The sequence below is a fragment of the Lupinus angustifolius genome, unplaced genomic scaffold, assembly GCF_001865875.1.
Source record: "Lupinus angustifolius cultivar Tanjil unplaced genomic scaffold, LupAngTanjil_v1.0 Scaffold_11_9, whole genome shotgun sequence".
Classification (NCBI taxonomy): Eukaryota; Viridiplantae; Streptophyta; class Magnoliopsida; order Fabales; family Fabaceae; genus Lupinus; species Lupinus angustifolius.
In genome coordinates, this window is record NW_017718505.1 from 76,928 (window position 1) to 100,474 (window position 23,547).

Sequence of the window (23,547 nt, forward strand, 5' to 3'; positions counted from 1 at the left end):
AATTATTATAATTTTGAAAAATGTGATCATATATGAGCGTGTTGACATCATATCAAAGATAGAAATTATGTTGAGATTCTCGCAACGTGATACATGAGAGAAAAATGAGCACCTACCGACTTGGCCCACATTAATTATTGTTTTGTCCCACTCGTCGTATGACAAACAGGATAAGCACTAACCCTAACCCTGAACCATGTTCCTTCCTGCCAATGTGTTAATGCAAATAAATGGAGTGAGACTCCTCTCCATCAAATGTTATATAAAAGTAAAGAACAAATGATATATATTGATGTTCATATCTTGTTTATTTAAAATGATATTATATTTTTATTCTTAAAATGTAAAGGAAAAAGTCACTTGTCTTTTTTATTCCATTACTTGAGGGGAGTCTTACTCAAATAAATGAGTCTCTTAGAGTGTTATATTATGATTTAAGACATCCATATGAGTTTAAAATCAATGCACCGATAATGTAAAGTTTTTACACTGTCTAAACATTATCTACTATTGATTCGTATATTTTTGTTTGAAAGTCAATGATAGTTAACATACTAATGATGAAAATTTATTAACAATGTAAAAAATACTTACATTGTCGGTGTAAAAAATTTACACTCATAATAAATTATTCATCATTGATTTATTTTACTTTTGTTTGAGAGTCAATAATAATTGAGTATTAATTAATGTAAAAAATTTGTCAGTAGATTATATGTCAACATTATAAAAGATTTTATAAACATATGTTAATGTATATGAGATGATAAAAATTTATATTAATTCATATTTAAAAATAATTGAGTATTAGTTAGTCTATTATACATATGAAACCTAAAAATGAAATAAAATAAATGTTTGTCGGTACCACTTTCCAAAAGAAACATCAACTACTCCTACGCGTTTGACCACTAGGCACCCCTTTCACACAGGCACATAAAGAACAACTTTCACTGTGTTTAAAATTTGAGAATGAAATTTATGCATTGTTAATATAAAAATTAATATATTATTTATTTATATTATTTTTTGAAGAGTCAATTATGATTAAAATAAATGACAAATAATAAATTTATAATATATAAAACTTTATATGCGGGGTCACCTTGTTAATTAGGAAAATGAGAGGCTAACATCAAACTTCCACATTAAGAATTCACATCATGTATGAAAAGAAAATAAAAAGTAGATAATGGATAAAAATATGTACACAACATTAATATATTCTTTAAAAATGGTAGAATACCCGAACTCTTTTCATTATCATTCCAAGTTTCCGGGATAAATCTACAGTGTTGAATTTATGCATTTTCCCATAAATATTTATACATATTCATTATATCATCTTTATTTATTTGAATTATTTTTTTAAGTAACAATTATGATTAAATATGAATGATAAATGATATAGTAATATATATAAAACTCTCATTGCATATATTTTCCTCATAAATTTTATATATTTTGTTAATATATCATATATGTTGGTTGTTTTGTGTTGCCTTAATTGTTGTTTGCTATGGAGGGAAAAAAGTATATACTAAAGGTGTATGATTTTAATATAATGTTACTGTATTATTTGACATTCATATTTATAATTGACTCTTTACAAATAATCTATATGAACAATGAATAATATAATGACTAGGGAATAAATCTTTACATTGATAGTATATAGATATTACGCTCTTAATGAATATGAACATTTTGGAGTTGAAAGAATGGATTCTCTTTAAAAAAAATTGACTTTATATGTTAACTTTGAGTGCCACTTCTCTATTGCACACTTTGGTTTATGTGCATTAACATAAATTTTGAAGTAGAATGAGTGATTAAGATTATTGTACTCGGTCAATAAATCGATATTAAACTTTGGTCTTAAATTTCTCAGCCTCTCTCCCATTAACTTTCAGGCTTTATATTATTTTTGGTGGATTGTTTGGAAAAATTAAACTTTCTGCTCGAGGTTTTCTCATGTCACAATGCTGAAGATGGAATGTATCATGACATTGCTTTAAAGAATGTATATGAGTTTGACTAAATCCCTAAAATTGACTTCCACAATATACGAGTTTTTTAAGTAAAACTTGACACGCTAATGTTAGTTCAAAATGGATGTTATCGACCAATAAAACGTTAATTTAGTGGTATAAAATCTTAATAGATTGTAGTATAATCAAAATGTTGATATTTCGATTACTGAAAACGACATTTATTGGGAGAGACAGCTATATAAATAAAAAATGATTAGTTTCTTACTTGTAAAATTAGGGAATACTCTTTGTAATAATACCCACACAAAAAAGTGTACCATCCATGGCCCCTTTTCACAACGAAACCACATTAAAACTCTTTGTTGCGAGAAGATCTTCAATGGGTTGGGGCTTGTAAACTTTATTTGTTTGTTTAGGTACAAGGGCTTGTAAACTTTTTATTAAGGGAAAATATAACGTATATCATAACTTCATAAATGACCATAACCTACTCTGGAATATCACCCAAGTGATTTATCTGTAGCCTTTTCACCCCTTCATAATAAGCAAAAGTTACTCCTGTCACACATACATACACACAAAATATTTTTTACATATATAAAAACAAACAACTATTTTTATCCTTATATTACTCATACATACGACTACTTTCTCATAATAAACAAGAATAACTCCCAGACCGATACATCATTTCAAATTAGTAGTGAATGAGTGGTTATGAATAAGAGATAGTGCTTTAATGTTATGGCAGGAAAGTAACAAAATGTACTAGTTGATATTTGTATCTTTGGTGTGGTTGATTGCAGCAAATTACTATAGCCAATTTATGGATACTGAGATCACTAGGCTAATCCATCACTAATGCAAAATATAACAACATATGAATGAGGTTGCTTTAATTTTTATGTAATTAAGTTTAGATAAGATTGGCCTTTGAAATTGTTAATGAAATTTCAAGAGAAAAAACGTAGAGAAACCAAATTAACAAATAGAGCTTAATCAAGATCATAATTCTCATATCTCTATGGTTTCAAAATTCTTGTGGACTTTGCTTTAAGTTACAAGGAAGAGTAAAGATTATTAATGCACCTTCATGCAAACTAAATATATACTTATCTCCAATTTAAACTTTCACTTTAAAAGGCATAATATCAACTTCACAGTCACAAAGTTTAACAGAAATGAAGGCAACAAATTAGAAAAGGAAGAAAAAACACACTCCACAAAAATGGAGGGGGCTTGTCATCAAGCAACTCTACTAATTCTACACTCATTACTTCTTTTGAAGAAATGTTGAACGATTGTCAGCAATATCAAAATGATTGGTTAATCCTTTTCCAGCATATCAATATGTTTGTCATAGAATTGCCCTGCTTTCTCAAGGTCTCCAAGCTCTGTGTAACAGTCACCAATTGCCCCAAAAGCTTCTGTGTTCCCTGAGTCCTCTCCTTCTCTTTCCGAGACGGCCAAAACCATGGAATGGTACTTAATAGCATCTCTGTACTTTCCTTGTCTTTGCAATGATGCTCCTGTAATACCAAATTAAATTTTGTTCAGGGAGCCTCATTGTAAAATTCTTAACTTGCCTAACACAAACACATGCACAAAACAATTACATCATGTTGGAGCATCTAAGTAAGATAGGAAAGATAACAAACCTAGACCCCTAGCAGCTTTTTTCTCCTCAATAGGATCCCTTAAATTCTGAGCAAGCTCAAGAGCAATCTTAAACTCTGTGAACGCTTTGTCTGGCTGTTGATTCCTAAGGAAGTTCTTTCCAGTTTTCAACTTAAAAATAACCTCCTGCTTCTTTGGGTCAACAATAACTTCACTATCACCGATGGGAGCATAACCCGAGGCAGGGCCGTAGGACTCAATTTTGGCTTCCTTCCTTAAAGCTGCATTGATCTGAAGTAATTTATCGTTTACCCGCTGTAATTCTTCTTTCCTTTGGCGAGCAACCAACCCTGTCATGTGATCATATGAATTAAAGAAACCAACAGTTGTCACTTATCTATAAATATACACAGCAAACCCATCTAACCACACTTAACTACAAGTTCAAGTCATTGTAACTAGTGATATACAATAAGATATTTAAGGAGATATGCCGCCATATATCTCGTGCTGGCGTTTTGTTCTATACTTCTACCCCCCCCCCTTGACAAAAAGCCAATTGGAAAATTCACGAAGATGTTTGGTGGAAATTGACCTACTTTCAAACCTTTTAATGTGACTTGGTTTAAAGAAATGTTTTTCATTTCCCGTTTGATATTTTTTAACCGATTTTTATTTTTGTATTTTGAAATTTTAGAAAATATACAAGATAGTGACAGTAGTATTATATAAAGTAGTAATGTTAACCATAAGAATAATTCCAGTCCAAGTAGATGACTATATATATTCAAGCAGATCAATATATCACATGATACAAAAAAGTCACCTGGACATACATAAATTTAAATTACAAAAGCCATGACAAAAGGGCTATTTAGTACTAGCATAATTAGTGAAATGTTTGATTAAATAATTAGTGAAAATAGTTATTTAGTACTAGCATAATCATTGTTTTATTAATGCAAGATTGATGTATTGAAATAAGGTCTAACGTGAAGTGAGCAATGTAGGAGCTAGGACGTTGTTTAAGAGGTTGATCTAAAAAATATATATAAGACTTAAAACCCTGAAAGGAAGGTATATATATTTTATGTTATTACAATTTGTTTGAAATCTTTTTTTTCAATTTATTGTAAAAACAACATTATTAATTTTTATATATATAATATATTCTTATTTTTATTCCAACTCTAAATTTTGACATATAAATTTCATAAGTTTATTTATTTTTATAATTTTGGGACCAAAATATTTTTAGCACACAAACCTATAAAATGTTAGGATGAGCCCTGTTAAAAAGCATAGTGAGTGAAATGATGAAGCCTAGCTAGGATGAAGATAGTATATAAGAATGAAGAGGATACAGTGCTCTAGAAGTTGCCATATTTTCAACGTTCGCCCTACGTGTTCATATTAAGCAACAAATATGGATGATAATGCCAGTTATTATTCACACAATTGAGTTGTATGTCGTTATTCTTTGACTTGCTCAAAGTTCTAAACTCACAGTGTAACAGTTTGTATAATAGTATAAAGTCTCATTAAATCTTTAAGTATCAAATTATTGTTGAAATAGAGTCACATATTTAAAATTCATGAGGTAGAGAAACTTTTGGTTATATAAAAAATATTAAACTCAACAATAATGGTACACACCTAATGTCTCACTTTCAATATCAATAAGGAATTCTAATTATTCCCTATGGCAAAAGTTAAAATCACTACATTTTCTCTAGATAAAGAATGAGTTATTTTATGGTCCTTATTACTTCCTTTTTAATTTATGTTATGTATGATGTTTTCTTTTCCTTCTAAAGTACATAAGTTTTATACCTTTCAAAAAAAGATATAATATTTATTATTTTATCCACTATGTAAAAGAATAATTAGAGGATAATTTCTACATTTCTTTAAATTTATCTACTAAGTCAAAAACAATAACTAAAAAACAAATCATATAAAACATGATTGATAGAGATTTTATTTGTGAAGATTTATAAATCAAGAAGTATTGTTCACTCAAATTATTTTATGAAGTCCTTAGAATATTGTTTAATAAAATTAAAAATGTAATTTTATATTTAAACATAATATATTTAACACTTTAAGAAATATTAAACTTATTTTTTTAAATTTATTTCCTCCATTTATACCTTAAACAAACAAAATTCTAATTTTTAACTACACTTTTGAACCCATTATTTACACTAATCATCCAGTTTATTTGATCATGATCAGACTTAAATGTTGTTAATTTCATTTCATCAAGTCTTGAGTCAGGTAAGAAATAAACATGATCTCATAAGTTTCATGATACGCATTTTAAATAATTAACAAAATATTCATACTTTATATATCAAGTTATATATTCATAAAAATAAGTAATACTTAAAATGTTTTATTTAAAAAATATACATCATATTTAAAGTTGAATTCAAATTTAAAAACTACTTTGATCCATTTTATGGAGTGAATTGACCTTCCGATCTAAGATTCTAGTTTGAGTTAAAAAAATAACCTAATACAAAATTAGGGTCGAAAGAAACTTTATCAAACATATATTTACTCATTAAGCAACCGTATCTATATCTCACTTTTCTTTTATTGCACTCCCCACTAGCACATTAATGTGAAGGTTTGAAAGTTTGAACATATTCACCTGCCTTTTTTTCCCTCACAAAAAACACGTGCTTCAAACATAAATATTTTAATACTATCATATAAAGTTATTCATTTCTTTAGAATTATTTAACTAGGAAGATAAATAGCACATGGCCTCACATCTCTTGATTCAGACCAAAGCAGGTTCAAGGAACATGCTTTACAAAATTCCAAGCTTCCCCATAATCTCTCATTTCACTTTCTCAAACTTCCAACTTTGAACTGAAAAATTGTTACCAATCATCACAAGATTTCATTTTTATACACAATCATCTAGTTTCATAGATTTTTCTGTAAAGGGGTTGTCCTAAAAATGACAAGTTACCCTGATACGGTGGTGGATCACCGGAGCTCCGGCAAGGCACTGGGAAAGTCTAACTTTTCACAAACTTGCACCCTATTGAGTCATTTCTTGAAGGAAAAACGCAGTTCTGGTGCTTCTATGGGTGGGAAAAATGAGCCTAAAGGTAAATATCTTTGTTTTTTTTCCTTCTTCTTTGATTTATCTTTTTATTTGTCATCTTTTATCTTAATTTATATTGCTCATAAATTAATAGCTAGACTATTATTGAGATGATTTATGATATGATAATTGTTATGACATAATTTGAAATGGCTATTTTATTAATTAATCATGTAGAAGTGTGTGAAATTGCATGTGAAAATTGTTTGTAGGATTATTAATTAGTTATCTGTTTGGTTATGAAATTTTCAGGAAATACAAAGGATTTGATATCTAACCTACAAAATTCAGATGGGGCTTTGAGACTAAATGCTTCAGCTTTGGATTTCCTTCCCCAGCTTGTGGAAAACCCTTGCATTAAGAAGTCTAATGATAGGTGTGTGACAAATTTTGATTTCCTCACTTTTCCCCCTTAATTTTCTGTATTAATTAAGAAAAATTGAAAGCATGAACTAGGTTTATGTTCTGTGGAATAATTATTAAGTATGTTAAACCCCATGAAATTACTGGTATACCCATGCTTTCACTGAAAAGTAAAGAATATTTAATGGGTAGGAGAGGCATAGGCTAGTTACTAGTGATATATATTCTTAAAGGTAATTAACATCATTCCATATGTTTGTTTTAAATTTTTTATTTATTTTTAATATTTTACAAACAAACCCATGTTTATATTCAATTTTTTATTCATCTTTTCCACACTTTATTTTTTTCATTTTTTAATGTGGTTTCCAATATGGATTATTATAGTTAAATTATATTGCATTTTATATGATTTCTAAAATTAGATGGATAATCTTCAAATAAAAAATGAAATTAACGGAGTGATAAATAAAAGAATCTATTCTTAGATTATCTAATGGGTTGGAGTTGTTAATATGGAGAAATCTCTCACCTAATTGTCATATCTAATATGAGGATGATATCACAACTATATATGTAGAACATAGTTATAAATGGAGGGGATCGAGTTACTTAAGGGTTAAGTTAGAAAACCTACTTCATATCTTAGTCATTTATTCTAGTAAAATCTAATGGTTTAGATATACTCACTAATTAAAATCATTATATTTTATTAGAATGAATTGTTAAAATGTGTAGTAGGTTTTTTTAACTTATTCTTTGAATAAGTGAATTCATCTCTTACGTATAAACAGATCATGCGTTGAAATTTCTGTACGATTTATAAAATAAAAAGTTCACATTACAATAGTGTGCTACAGTGTTAATACAAAAGTGGTTTGAAGGGTACAGTAGAAAAATTGCATTGATTATGTACCTAGATCTTTCTCATTCATTGGCTTTACTATTCCATCACTATTACTTCACTGAAATTGCTATGGTACTAAGATAAATATGGTATCTAGATGAGTTATAATTTACAATTATTAGTAAAAAGTAGTAAACAACAGTCAATAATACTGTACTTTAAAAAAAGTAAATGGTACTATAGCATTCCCTTATTTCAACCCATTGATCATGAACTTGTCTTATATCATGTTCTTATTCTTGAAAAACTTTTCATTTGTTTTATGTCACAATAGGACACCAGGGCCTGAAACTCCACAATTGACAATATTATATGCTGGAAAAATGTTAGTATTTGATGCTTTTCCACCAGAGAAAGCCACAGAAATAATGGAATTAGCTACCAAGTTAGCTTCTGATAATTCCACCATCAAAGAAAGTCCCCATAGTGTTCCTATTACTACTGAAAAATTTAAAGGATCAAAAGTGCCTCAGACAAACACTGATTCTGAAAATCCTAGACCAGGAAACCAAGTTGTTGGTCCAGGTATGTAATTATTCTCATTTTTCCATTGGAACATTGGAATTATGAGACAAGTTTATTTTCATAAGCCCTTTTTTAGTTTGTTTAATAACTCTAGAAGACAAGCGGACACAGATCTGTCAAGCGGACACGGATCTGTTGTCCCAAACCATATGTCGAACCAATGAAAACCTCCATTGTCAGTTAAAAAATTAAATATTTATTATTTTTTCTGTTTTTGCTTAAATATTTACCAAGCTGAATGTGAAACATTACTCTAAAGCATGTAGATATTAATACTTAATACACACATTAAATTCAAGGTTACATTTTTTTGTGAAAACAGATATGAGGTATCCAAGGAGAGCATCACTTGTAAAATTTCTAGAGAAAAGGAAAGAAAGGTAAGAAGCAGGTTCATTTTTCCTATTTTATTTATTTATTCATTTTTTATGTGGTATTTTCTTAGTTAAATCTTTAATTAATGCAGGGTCATTTCTAAAGGGCCTTACCAAATTAACAACCCCAATCCCACTAGGCATGAGGGAAATAGTTCAGGGTGTGAAGCTGAAGATCAATGTTCCAAACAGTTAGACCTTAATTTGTAGAGGTTTAGCTTATCAAGAATTTAAGTTATATACAAGCTTTGCCCAGAAGAAAGTTCCTCCTAATTTGTAGGCCTTTAATTTGGAGATTATTAAGGGCCTTCATACATATTTATAATATATAGTTGTAGTTATTATTTCTCAATGAGGTCCCTCTGTGGACCAAACCATAGGAAAGTTAGTTTTATTGTTCTGAGGATAATTAATTGCAAGTATTTGTGTGCTTCATTTTATGATTTTTAGTGAATGCAATTTTTTTCATGTGCTCATGATTTATTTGCTTCACTCATTATTATTGTATTTCATTTTGGGGTAGTATTGTACGAATGGATTTTTTTATTTGCAAAGATGGAAATATTGTCCTCATTACTTAAATATTCCTATGGTACATAGTTTTGTCACAATTACCCAAACAATTAGATCGGTCACTGATTACTTATCCTATTTAATTAAAGTACTAATATACATTTAATATCCTATATTGTTTCAAGCCAAGAAGTGATAATAGTGATATTAGATATTGCTCCTTAATATTGCATTTGGAAAGTAACTACGAATTTAAATGAATTTCACGATGAGAGAATTTTGGCTCTATTTGCACAACTGGAATAGAAAAATTAGGGATGAGAACCTAGGCCGAATTAATAGATTTCAACTCTATTTAAAGAAGATGAATGTTATATTCTAAAAAAATTGAGAAGATGAATGTTATATTCTAAACCTGAGGAACGATTAAGTTTAAACTCAAAATATGAATGTAATTTACTGATGGATTACATTTATTGTTTCATACAACGTGTTACTTTATATATCACTATTTATAAATGGTTGGAAAATATATTTAAATTAAAATTTTAATAATTAAATATTTTTCTAACAAATTACAATGATATATTATTTAAGACAGAAAATGTCATCCAGACAATAATACTAAGAGGCTACTTGATAGAAGACAAAATGTAGCAATGAGTCAATTATTATAATTTTGAAAAATGTGATCATATATGAGCGTGTTGACATCATATCAAAGATAGAAATTATGTTGAGATTCTCGCAACGTGATACATGAGAGAAAAATGAGCACCTACCGACTTGGCCCACATTAATTATTGTTTTGTCCCACTCGTCGTATGACAAACAGGATAAGCACTAACCCTAACCCTGAACCATGTTCCTTCCTGCCAATGTGTTAATGCAAATAAATGGAGTGAGACTCCTCTCCATCAAATGTTATATAAAAGTAAAGAACAAATGATATATATTGATGTTCATATCTTGTTTATTTAAAATGATATTATATTTTTATTCTTAAAATGTAAAGGAAAAAGTCACTTGTCTTTTTTATTCCATTACTTGAGGGGAGTCTTACTCAAATAAATGAGTCTCTTAGAGTGTTATATTATGATTTAAGACATCCATATGAGTTTAAAATCAATGCACCGATAATGTAAAGTTTTTACACTGTCTAAACATTATCTACTATTGATTCGTATATTTTTGTTTGAAAGTCAATGATAGTTAACATACTAATGATGAAAATTTATTAACAATGTAAAAAATACTTACATTGTCGGTGTAAAAAATTTACACTCATAATAAATTATTCATCATTGATTTATTTTACTTTTGTTTGAGAGTCAATAATAATTGAGTATTAATTAATGTAAAAAATTTGTCAGTAGATTATATGTCAACATTATAAAAGATTTTATAAACATATGTTAATGTATATGAGATGATAAAAATTTATATTAATTCATATTTAAAAATAATTGAGTATTAGTTAGTCTATTATACATATGAAACCTAAAAATGAAATAAAATAAATGTTTGTCGGTACCACTTTCCAAAAGAAACATCAACTACTCCTACGCGTTTGACCACTAGGCACCCCTTTCACACAGGCACATAAAGAACAACTTTCACTGTGTTTAAAATTTGAGAATGAAATTTATGCATTGTTAATATAAAAATTAATATATTATTTATTTATATTATTTTTTGAAGAGTCAATTATGATTAAAATAAATGACAAATAATAAATTTATAATATATAAAACTTTATATGCGGGGTCACCTTGTTAATTAGGAAAATGAGAGGCTAACATCAAACTTCCACATTAAGAATTCACATCATGTATGAAAAGAAAATAAAAAGTAGATAATGGATAAAAATATGTACACAACATTAATATATTCTTTAAAAATGGTAGAATACCCGAACTCTTTTCATTATCATTCCAAGTTTCCGGGATAAATCTACAGTGTTGAATTTATGCATTTTCCCATAAATATTTATACATATTCATTATATCATCTTTATTTATTTGAATTATTTTTTTAAGTAACAATTATGATTAAATATGAATGATAAATGATATAGTAATATATATAAAACTCTCATTGCATATATTTTCCTCATAAATTTTATATATTTTGTTAATATATCATATATGTTGGTTGTTTTGTGTTGCCTTAATTGTTGTTTGCTATGGAGGGAAAAAAGTATATACTAAAGGTGTATGATTTTAATATAATGTTACTGTATTATTTGACATTCATATTTATAATTGACTCTTTACAAATAATCTATATGAACAATGAATAATATAATGACTAGGGAATAAATCTTTACATTGATAGTATATAGATATTACGCTCTTAATGAATATGAACATTTTGGAGTTGAAAGAATGGATTCTCTTTAAAAAAAATTGACTTTATATGTTAACTTTGAGTGCCACTTCTCTATTGCACACTTTGGTTTATGTGCATTAACATAAATTTTGAAGTAGAATGAGTGATTAAGATTATTGTACTCGGTCAATAAATCGATATTAAACTTTGGTCTTAAATTTCTCAGCCTCTCTCCCATTAACTTTCAGGCTTTATATTATTTTTGGTGGATTGTTTGGAAAAATTAAACTTTCTGCTCGAGGTTTTCTCATGTCACAATGCTGAAGATGGAATGTATCATGACATTGCTTTAAAGAATGTATATGAGTTTGACTAAATCCCTAAAATTGACTTCCACAATATACGAGTTTTTTAAGTAAAACTTGACACGCTAATGTTAGTTCAAAATGGATGTTATCGACCAATAAAACGTTAATTTAGTGGTATAAAATCTTAATAGATTGTAGTATAATCAAAATGTTGATATTTCGATTACTGAAAACGACATTTATTGGGAGAGACAGCTATATAAATAAAAAATGATTAGTTTCTTACTTGTAAAATTAGGGAATACTCTTTGTAATAATACCCACACAAAAAAGTGTACCATCCATGGCCCCTTTTCACAACGAAACCACATTAAAACTCTTTGTTGCGAGAAGATCTTCAATGGGTTGGGGCTTGTAAACTTTATTTGTTTGTTTAGGTACAAGGGCTTGTAAACTTTTTATTAAGGGAAAATATAACGTATATCATAACTTCATAAATGACCATAACCTACTCTGGAATATCACCCAAGTGATTTATCTGTAGCCTTTTCACCCCTTCATAATAAGCAAAAGTTACTCCTGTCACACATACATACACACAAAATATTTTTTACATATATAAAAACAAACAACTATTTTTATCCTTATATTACTCATACATACGACTACTTTCTCATAATAAACAAGAATAACTCCCAGACCGATACATCATTTCAAATTAGTAGTGAATGAGTGGTTATGAATAAGAGATAGTGCTTTAATGTTATGGCAGGAAAGTAACAAAATGTACTAGTTGATATTTGTATCTTTGGTGTGGTTGATTGCAGCAAATTACTATAGCCAATTTATGGATACTGAGATCACTAGGCTAATCCATCACTAATGCAAAATATAACAACATATGAATGAGGTTGCTTTAATTTTTATGTAATTAAGTTTAGATAAGATTGGCCTTTGAAATTGTTAATGAAATTTCAAGAGAAAAAACGTAGAGAAACCAAATTAACAAATAGAGCTTAATCAAGATCATAATTCTCATATCTCTATGGTTTCAAAATTCTTGTGGACTTTGCTTTAAGTTACAAGGAAGAGTAAAGATTATTAATGCACCTTCATGCAAACTAAATATATACTTATCTCCAATTTAAACTTTCACTTTAAAAGGCATAATATCAACTTCACAGTCACAAAGTTTAACAGAAATGAAGGCAACAAATTAGAAAAGGAAGAAAAAACACACTCCACAAAAATGGAGGGGGCTTGTCATCAAGCAACTCTACTAATTCTACACTCATTACTTCTTTTGAAGAAATGTTGAACGATTGTCAGCAATATCAAAATGATTGGTTAATCCTTTTCCAGCATATCAATATGTTTGTCATAGAATTGCCCTGCTTTCTCAAGGTCTCCAAGCTCTGTGTAACAGTCACCAATTGCCCCAAAAGCTTCTGTGTTCCCTGAGTCCTCTCCTTCTCTTTCCGAGACGGCCAAAACCATGGAATGGTACTTAATAGCATCTCTGTACTTTCCTTGTCTTTGCAATGATGCTCCTGTAATACCAAATTAAATTTTGTTCAGGGAGCCTCATTGTAAAATTCTTAACTTGCCTAACACAAACACATGCACAAAACAATTACATCATGTTGGAGCATCTAAGTAAGATAGGAAAGATAACAAACCTAGACCCCTAGCAGCTTTTTTCTCCTCAATAGGATCCCTTAAATTCTGAGCAAGCTCAAGAGCAATCTTAAACTCTGTGAACGCTTTGTCTGGCTGTTGATTCCTAAGGAAGTTCTTTCCAGTTTTCAACTTAAAAATAACCTCCTGCTTCTTTGGGTCAACAATAACTTCACTATCACCGATGGGAGCATAACCCGAGGCAGGGCCGTAGGACTCAATTTTGGCTTCCTTCCTTAAAGCTGCATTGATCTGAAGTAATTTATCGTTTACCCGCTGTAATTCTTCTTTCCTTTGGCGAGCAACCAACCCTGTCATGTGATCATATGAATTAAAGAAACCAACAGTTGTCACTTATCTATAAATATACACAGCAAACCCATCTAACCACACTTAACTACAAGTTCAAGTCATTGTAACTAGTGATATACAATAAGATATTTAAGGAGATATGCCGCCATATATCTCGTGCTGGCGTTTTGTTCTATACTTCTACCCCCCCCGGTTTCTTTGTTAAGTACTTTGATGGATTCGGTGGAGCCCTTTAACTTCAAAATTTCCTGTTCAACATCCATGTAGAAGTTATATTGCAAGACTTTGTACCCCCCCCAGTTTATTTCTGAGTTTATTCTTCATTAAGGAGGATCCCTATCCTGCCTGCTTTCTTAAACCTCTCTCTTTTGTTTTGTCAAATTAAAAGAATCTACATAACTTTCAGTGCTTGCTTTGCAATCAATAAAAAGCATGTTGCTTTGTATCATACAAAAAAACTTGCAGATGACTTTTCAAGTATACACATTGGCTTTCAAGAGATCTTCGTGCTTCACATGCCAAACCGCATCACTCTTAATTTTTACACTAGCCTCGTGTATTTCAAGATTTAGTCGCAGACAAAATATGCTTTAACTAATATGACATGAACTAATTTAATTGTGTAAGGAAGCTCAAACTATCTTACCTCCTACAGTGGCTCCAATGAGGGCAATTGCTAGCAGTAAAGGCATATTGAAACTAGAGTTACCAGCCTCACATGTTTCAGCCAATGCTTTACAAGGGGTAGAGAACATCAAAATATTGCTCGTGAGAAATATTACCGACAGGAACCTTTGGTGCATGTCTACCTAGCGAGACAAACAATTTCAATCAGAAATCACAAGTTAAAGAGAAAAATACCAAAGCAATGATTCGTGAAGGTAAATCTTAAGCGTTACAAGGGGGAACTGTGGTATGTGAAAGTAAATTTGGAGCAGAAAATATGCCATTTGCATTCAAATAGCAACTGAAAATCAACAGTATGCAAATTCACAAAATACAGAAGTGAACAGAAAAGCAGTCTTTGATAGTGTTTGTTCTGTTTTCTATGTTTGGTGTACTTTATAAATAGAAAAGAACAAGAGATGAGATTAATGATAAAATTATTTTTATTCCATTGAAAGAGGTGGAATCAAAGAGAACAGAAAGTAGCCACAATCAACAATTTCCAAAGCAGGATTATAGAAAAACAGGTATAAAACTTCCAAACTCCATAAAAGAATCTCTTTTAAAACTGTAATAATATTTTTTTAGCAAAGGCATACAAGTATAAAAATCACAACACAAAATCGAAAGACACAGCAGCAGGAATGTCTGCCTTGACTAACAATGGTTACCTTACAATTTGAGCAGTGTAGCGTACTTCGAATTTGAGAAGACCCTTGAAATGCATCTTTAAAGATTGGCATAAACTTGTTCACTTTAAAAGAAAGACAAGCTAATTTTCCTGATTCATTCAAAAAGAGTTAGAATAACTATCTTATCTTACAATCATACTAATAAAAAGTTCCTTCGCCATTCAAAAGCTGATCCATGCCTATTCAATCATGTAGCATAACCAACTTAAAATCTCAATGTCATCATCAATTAGGAGGTAATTACATTAGCTTCCCTTGAAATTTGACTTAATTACGCTCGGCTTCATCCCTAAAAGTATATCACTTCATAATACGACCCAGATAGTTGATCAACACCAGTTATAGAAAGATGAGAGCCCAACAGCAAAGACTGAAAACAATAAGGAGATAGAGGATGATGGCCCAACTTAGAGAAACGAGTAATTAAGAAGCCAGCTTGGATAAATGACTATGTGTGAGGAAGGAAGGACTACAAGATCCTGATTTAGTGCAATTTATTTCCTAATTTTCCTGCTGCAAGTTATTAGCTTATTTCCTGTTTTATTTTCCTTTGTTGTAGCCTGATTGTTAGCATCCAATATCTTTAAATAGTATGATGTAAACAAATCAGAAGATGAATAAGAATCAGATCCTTTATTTCTTTCCCAAATTCTCTCTTCTTCCTTTTATCCCTTGAGGAGTTGACACTCACTCGAAGAGTGCTAAAACTTGTGAACATTCTGCAGCAGAGTGTATCATTGGTGCTTACATAGCGGAGCTTATGAACTCCCTTCAATCCAAAATCGATGCACAAATGGAAAATTTTCGCCGATTGCTCGAATCCCACACTGAGATAGTTCACTCCACACTCCACCAACACCTGGTGGAAGTCGATTCGAAAGTCGCACATCTGCACACCGACGGTAAACAAACATGGAATGGAATTGTCGGATCGGCAACGTGTACGTTGAAATTCAGCGTACCACGTTTTGATGGGTCAAATCTCTTAGATTGGCTTTTCCAGATTGAAGCCTTCTTCACCTTCCATGAGACTCCAGAAGAGTCCCGCCTTCAGATCTTCGCTTTCCATATGGACGGATGTGCCGTTGCGTGGTTCCAATGGGCCACACATAACAATCTGTTATCTTCGTGGCCGGTTTTTCTCACCGCTGTTCACCACTGTTTCAGTCCAACTCAGTACGAGGACATTGAAGGTGACTTATCCAAATTATCTCAAACCGGCTCTGTAGCAGAATTTCGAACACAGTTTGAAGATTTGATGAACAAGGTAACAGGTATCTGTGAATCATTACTTATCAGTTTTTTCATTACGGGACTGAAAAAGCATCTGAGACGGAAATTGCAATTTAACCGCCCTGCTACTTTGATGGAAGCCTTTGCCATGGCCAGGGCATATGAGGCCCGTTTTGATGACACATCGACCATGGGAAAACCTTGGTATCATGACCCACATATCAAAGCTAACTCCCTTACCAACCCGACCCAACCTAAACAAGATCAAACAACCTGCACCAAGAACACATACCATAATACCACATCACCGTTACCACCACTCTTACCTACACCATACTCAAACCTTTCTGTTCCTAACATGCCCTCACCCGAACTCCGGGATCGTTGTTCTAAAGGCCTATGTTGCAAATGTGATGAGAAATGGAACCTGTATCACTGATGTCGGAGCCGCGTGCTTCTTCTAATGGGAGAAGATGGAGATGAACCTCCACCGGAATCAGAGGATACCTCCACAGATGATGTTCCTGGTGACATATCTAGTCTTCGCTCCTTGTCCAGCCAGCCCCAGAGCCGACCCCTGCGTGTTTCCGGCACTTATAACTACCAACATTTTACCATCCTCATTGACAGCGGGAGCACTCATAACTTTGTCAAGCCTGCATTGGTGGAATGCATGGGGTTACCTATCAAGTCATGCCCTCGTTTCAAGGTTGCGACTGGTTGTGTCACCTTCTTGGTTTGTCAATTTTGCTGCCAGGGTGTTCCTCTTCTTTTACAGGGCATTAATTTTGAGGTGGATCTGTTTATCTTAGCCATTGAAGGTCCCGATGTTGTGTTGGGCTTTCCTTGGTTGCAATCTTTGGGGAAAGTGGCCCACGATTATTCAGCTCTCACCATGGAGTTCATGTGGCAAGGGACCCAAGTTACTTTAGTGGGTGATGCATCTCTAGCCTCACAACCGGTGTCACTGCATCAGCTCCAGGCATTGGTTCACACTAGTGATGTGATAAGTATTTTTGCAATCACGACTTCTCTCAAAGAACTCAACCTTCTTCCAGAATCCTCCATCAAAATTCCACCCAACCTACCCGTTCCCGTTACTGATTTATAACATCATTTCCAATCTGTGTTTGCCACACCAGTAGGGTTACCTCCGGACCGAACGGTTGACCATCGCATCCATCTGGTTGAAGGATCCAAGCCAGTCAATGTGCAGCCTTATCGGTATCCTCACTTTCAAAATATTGAAATGGAGAAGCTGATCCAAGAGACGCTTGAGCAAGGCATCATCGTCCCCAGCCACAGTCCATTCTCTTCACCCATCTTATTAGTAAGGAAAAAGAATGGTCTATGGCGCTTTTGTGTGGATTATCAGTGTTTAAATTACGTTATGGTTAAGGATAAGTTCCCAATCCCCACCATTAATGAACTTTTGGATGAATTGGGTGGCGCACGAATTTTTACGAAACTGGACTGTGTGTAGGTTACCATCAAATTCGTGTTCATCCTCAGGACACTTATAAAATGGCATTCTGCACACATGAGGGCCATTTTGAATTTCTTGTGATGCTGTTTGGACTTACTAATGCACTGCCCACGAACCAAATGTTTTGTCAAGACTTGCAGAGGTTCGTGATGACATGCTAATCTATAGTGCTTATCTTGCAGATCACTTACAACTGGTTTTCACTTCCTTGAAGAACCATTGTTTTTTTGTGAAATTATTCCAATGTCTCTTCTGCCAAGAGTCCATTGATTACTTAGGCCATATCGTTTCTTCTCACGGTGTACACATGGATCCAGCCAAGTAAGAAGCCATGGACAAGTGGCCAATGCCCATATCTGTTAAGCAACTTCCGGGGTTCTTAGGCCTTACTAGATACTACAGAAAATTCATTGCCCATTATGCAAGTATAGCTTCCCCTTTACCTGATCTTTTGAAGCACGATGCATTCTCTTGGAATGACACTGCTCAATGAGCCTTCCTTACCCTTAAGCAAGCTATGTTGGCCGCTCCTGTCCTTAGTCTGCCTGATTTTTGTAAAGATTTTGTGATTGAAACTGACGCCTCCAACGTAGGTATTGGAGTTGTTTTAATGCAAGAGGGCTACCCACTTGCCTTCTTCAGTATGAAATTGAGACCAAAACTAAGAGTTGCATCTGTTTACATCAAGGAACTACATGCCATTACTGAATCTGTTCTTAAATGGAGACAATACTTGTTAGGCCATTTTTTTGTCATCCGCACTGATCATAATAGCATCAAGGAATTACTTCAGCAAGTCATACAAACCCCACACCAGCAGTCATATGTGGGCAAACTCTTGGGGTTCCACTTCCGTATCGAGTACAAACCTGGGGCTTTAAACAAGGTGACTAACGCCCTTTCACGTGTGCCTACTAATTGGCCAGACTACAAGCACACACCCGCATACAGAGCATTAGTGTCCTCACCTACATATGCTATTATTACTCAGCTCCAAAAAGACAATGCTTCGGATTCTTTTTATCACACTTTTCATGAACAACAGGCTCAGGGGTTGCTTCGGTATTCGTATATTATCGTTAATGGGGTCCTCTTAAATGTTGGTCGTTATGTGCTCATGGATCCACTGTTATTCTTTTTATCACAATGGATTTTATAACGGGTCTTCCCTCCACTCATGGATCCACTGTTATTCTTGTTGTGGATCGTTTAACAAAAATAGCTCACTTCGGTGCTCTCCCCACCTCCTTTACCGCTTCTAAAGTAGCAAAGTTGTTTGTGTTTTTGGTTGTGCGTCACCATGGGTACCCCCGTTCCATTGTTTTAGATCGTGACCCAGTCTTCATTAGCGTTTTTTGGCGCAAACTGTTTGAACTTAGTGGAACCACACTGACTATGAGTAGTGCCTATCATCCCCAACCTGACGGCCAAACATACGTAATTAATTGTGGGTTGGAACAATATCTTCGTGCTTTCACTCAACACAAACCGTCTTCATGGGTTGCATTTCTCCCCTGGGCCGAATTTCATTATAATACAAGCTACCATAGTGCCTTGCAAATGTCCATTTTTGAGGCTCTTTATGGTCGCAAGCCACCATCCATTCCAGCATATGCTAGGGGGTCCACTTCTATACAAGTGTTGGACGAGGCCCTCACTTCTCATGATGAATTACTCTGCATTTTGAAGGAAAATTTGACTGCTGCTCAACATTCGGATGCGACAAAAAAGCCAATGCGCACTGTCGTGACATTACTCTCAATGGGGGTGCCTTTGCCCGTATCGCCAAACATCAGTCCGTCAACACAAACAACACAAGCTTTCTAAGAGGTTCTATGGTCCTTATCCCATCATAGAGCGCATTGAGACAGTAGCCTACAGACTCCAACTTCCTGCTGGTAGTCGTATTCACTCGGTCTTCCATATATCAACTCCTAAGCCTTTTCATTGTGCTGATAAGGTGTTAGCATGTGACAACCAGCCTATGGATCAAGAAGGGGCAATTTTAGATCAGCATACACAATTAGTGCATGGCCAGCCACGTGAACAACTCTTGGTCCAATGGGTGGGCTGTCCGATTAATGATGCTTCATGGGAAGACTTGGAGCATTTTCACGCTTCTTTTCAAGAATTTAACCTTGAGGACAAGGTGGGTTTTGCAGGAGGGGAGAATGATACGACCCAGATAGCTACTCAACACTAATTAGAGAAAGATGAGAGCCCAACACCACAGACTAAAAACAATAAGGAGAGAGAATGATGGCCCAACATTAGAGAAACGAGTAATTAATAAGCCAGCATGGATGAATGACTATGTGTGAGGAAGGAAGGACTATAAGATCCTGATTTAGTGCAATTTACTTCTAACATTTAAACACGATTCTCTCATTTTGGTAGCTAATCGCAAATTGGTTCTCTCGTACCAATTCGTGGTTCTTTTGTATACTGGTTCCCTTTAAGGAACAAACTGGATTTTTACTTACAATTTAAGTAAAAGAAAAGAAGAATAATTGGTAATGTACACTCATTTATATGAATGAGTTACAACAAATAAGAATTTTTTTTATCCTTGTGTATTTCTCCTTTAGTGTTGATTCAAACCTCCAAGAAGCAACACTAAAAACGATTATGCAGAGAACTGTAAAGACCCTACTGAATATACTCCTAACATACCAGTACTTGACAGGATAACATAATGCGCGCGTACTATATACCTACACCCATATGAGAGAACCACATATCATGTCAATATGATTCCTAATTTTCGTGGTGCAGGTTGATAGCTTATTTCCTATTTTGTTTTCCTTTATTGTAGCCTGATTGTTAGCATCTAATATCTTTAAATAGTATGATGTAAACAAATCAGAAGATGATACTCACTCCAAGATTGATAAAACTTGTCAACATTTTGCAGCAGAGTATTGTCATTTCTAGTGACTCTCAAGAAAACAATTAATTATTACACTTTTAACTTAAATATTATTTTTTTCTAACGAATAAGAGGAAGAAAATGACACATACATTTTTGTGGACAGTGTGAAACATATGTACCATGTACCAGGTTGGTCATGCATGGGATTTCTTATAAAGAATAACGTAAAAAGTGAGGAGTTGCATAGAAAAGAGGAATGCACACCAGAACTATGTAACTATACAATCACCTTTTAACACACGTTGTTATTATTATGGCAAAAGAAAAGAATAGGTACAAGAAGACTGACCTGGAAGGAGGAAAGGTTTGTGAGGTGAAGAATGAGGTTTTGAGAAGTGATGAGGAGAGAGAAAGAAGGAGCAACGAAACACCACAGTCATTGATCTTATGATTCTTCTCTGTTAAAACTTGAATTGCTGCAATGCTGAATGGGTGAAACAATGTTATACTATGTACTTATCCTATCTCCATTTCTTTCAGCTTTTTCAATTCTATGGGTTTCGGAAAATGGTTTATGAAATGGATATATCCTTGTTTTGACTAGTTACATTTTTATAGATATTCATATTAAAAAAATCTTAATATATAATAATATTTTTATCCTTTTATTTAATATTAAATTATATATTTGATAAAGAAAAATAAATATGTATCTCTTTATTATTGGAGAGGATCTTTATTCTAATTTATGATATATTTATATTCAACTTTAATTTGGTCTCACTTCTAAAACACTCATTCATATTAACTATTTACTTTTGTAATTAATATGTATGTTCAATGTTTTTGTACATCAACCATAATTAATATATTGACTCTAACCATATAAAAAAATTAAAGTGTATAGATATTAAAATAACTTTTATCCATAACTTGGGGTTATTATTTACTTTTGGTTTTACAACATTAACAACTTATACTTTTTGTATTTGACCCAACATAGACCTGAGTTAAACCGGGTTGGCCTAAACTCGGCCTAGCTACTCGATTACCATCTCTAGTATAACTAAACTATGTAATGGAAGACTTTAAAATTGAAAGTCCACTCTCAATATTTATTAATTAATATTAATATTAATAAAATTGAAGGTCTTACATATAATCCGTTGAGAATTAGATTAGGATGTTCACTGTAAGATCAGATTTTTTACCAATTAGGTTGGTGCTATGGCTTCTACTCCTGGAGTGGAGTTTCTCCAACGATTAATTTTTGTACATATGATGATGTCCTTTCTCCAACAAATTCATCTATTATAAGAAATTGATGAGCATATGAAAACATATGAGTGAGTCATATATCAACTCTCGTCACTTCTGAATTTTTATGACATTTCTAAGTTTTGAATTCCACCTGGCACTAGCTCATAAATAGTTCACTATAAAAGTTGTGACCACCTAAAAGCACATATTTTATCCCAAAATCTATATTATCTCATGTATGAGAAAGTATAATGTTAATATGTATTTTATACATATTCAACTTTTCTAACCAATAAAAAAAATGAGTATTACATAGAATGTTACAACGAAAAAGTTACCTATTGGTGTAATATCAAAGAAAAGAGAGACTTTAATATCATGTTATGGGCGAGAGATGCCAAAGTCATAATTTGTGGTTCTTATATACCTAACAAAATGCGTATTGTGTAACATAACGCTTAACAATAAAAGCACATAATGAAGTTCACCTCAAAACAAACAAAAAGTACAAGGCGATAATGAATAGCTGCTCACTAAGAAAAAATAGTTTTGATACTTCCAACCTATGCTCAGAGTAGTGAGCTAGTCACACAATTACATTATCAAACCTTATAAAGTAGGATTACAAAGTCTCAAATTCTATTGTTCTGATGGGTAAATGCAAATCATAAAAGCACTGATCAGAGAAGTACAAATATCTCAGCAATCCACCATTCTCATCTTTTCTTAAAGCCATACTTTTTTCGTTCATAGAATAGATCTGTTTTGGCACTCCCTAAATTAACAATTTTCGGGCAACCATCCCTATCTTTCTCCTGCTGTGTGCATTCCTTACAATAGTAGGCATCAGATATTCCTACTCCTCCACATATGACACATCGACCTTGAAAGGATCCATAGTTGCATTCATCGCAAACCCGAACAAGTGTGCACGGACGCACATAAGAATCACATATCACACACTTGCCATCACATTTCTCACAAAGTCGCCCAATGGCAATACCTGGCTGCTTCCGGCACATAATCAAATCAGGATGATGCTTGGCCATGTTTTCAACAACCTGCTAGATGGTGAATCATATGAAATATAAATACAGTCCACAATTGAAAGTTGAACAAAATAAAGTAAATCAATAACACAATAATTCTACCTAATCAAAAAGTAGTACAGAACATTGCAGCAAGATGTTGGGACAGCTTCATTGTAAGCATAATATTTAAGATGCCTAGAATTTTTTTTATAGAACTAATATGCCTTCAAATATGCAAAAAACACTGAAATCTATATGAATC

The 23,547-nt window shown here is 32.7% G+C and overlaps 4 protein-coding genes across 6 annotated transcripts; 1 reads left to right on the plus strand and 3 right to left on the minus strand.

Annotated features, from left to right (window-relative positions):
* Positions 1-3,199: 3,199 nt before the first annotated feature.
* Positions 3,200-4,054, minus strand: LOC109337805 (protein FLUORESCENT IN BLUE LIGHT, chloroplastic-like). The gene is made up of 2 exons (XM_019574857.1): positions 3,653-4,054; positions 3,200-3,523 (listed from the first exon to the last, which is right to left on the minus strand). The coding sequence occupies exons 1-2, from the start codon at positions 3,966-3,968 to the stop codon at positions 3,321-3,323; spliced, it is 519 nt and encodes a 172-aa protein (XP_019430402.1). The 5' UTR covers positions 3,969-4,054; the 3' UTR covers positions 3,200-3,320.
* Positions 4,055-6,389: 2,335 nt separating this feature from the next.
* On the plus strand, positions 6,390-9,396 carry LOC109337804 (protein TIFY 10a-like). The gene is made up of 5 exons (XM_019574855.1): positions 6,390-6,739; positions 6,988-7,111; positions 8,280-8,530; positions 8,853-8,910; positions 8,997-9,396. The coding sequence occupies exons 1-5, from the start codon at positions 6,586-6,588 to the stop codon at positions 9,112-9,114; spliced, it is 705 nt and encodes a 234-aa protein (XP_019430400.1). The 5' UTR covers positions 6,390-6,585; the 3' UTR covers positions 9,115-9,396.
* A 3,786-nt stretch (positions 9,397-13,182) lies between these two features.
* On the minus strand, positions 13,183-21,571 carry LOC109337802 (protein FLUORESCENT IN BLUE LIGHT, chloroplastic-like). 3 transcript variants are annotated; one of them, XM_019574852.1, is made up of 6 exons: positions 21,340-21,571; positions 16,954-16,955; positions 15,383-15,492; positions 14,692-14,854; positions 13,736-14,044; positions 13,183-13,606 (listed from the first exon to the last, which is right to left on the minus strand). In XM_019574852.1, exons 1-6 carry the CDS (start codon positions 21,432-21,434, stop codon positions 13,404-13,406), a joined length of 882 nt encoding a protein of 293 aa, XP_019430397.1. In that variant the 5' UTR covers positions 21,435-21,571; the 3' UTR covers positions 13,183-13,403. The 3 variants fall into 3 exon arrangements, with proteins under 3 accessions (XP_019430397.1, XP_019430398.1, XP_019430396.1); XM_019574853.1 differs by lacking the exon at positions 16,954-16,955 and having other exon boundaries at positions 21,344-21,570; XM_019574851.1 differs by lacking the exon at positions 16,954-16,955 and having other exon boundaries at positions 15,374-15,492; positions 21,344-21,570.
* A 1,083-nt stretch (positions 21,572-22,654) lies between these two features.
* Positions 22,655-23,312, minus strand: LOC109337806 (PHD finger-like domain-containing protein 5B). The gene has a single exon (XM_019574858.1). The coding sequence runs from the start codon at positions 23,301-23,303 to the stop codon at positions 22,971-22,973; it is 333 nt and encodes a 110-aa protein (XP_019430403.1). The 5' UTR covers positions 23,304-23,312; the 3' UTR covers positions 22,655-22,970.
* Positions 23,313-23,547: the final 235 nt, after the last annotated feature.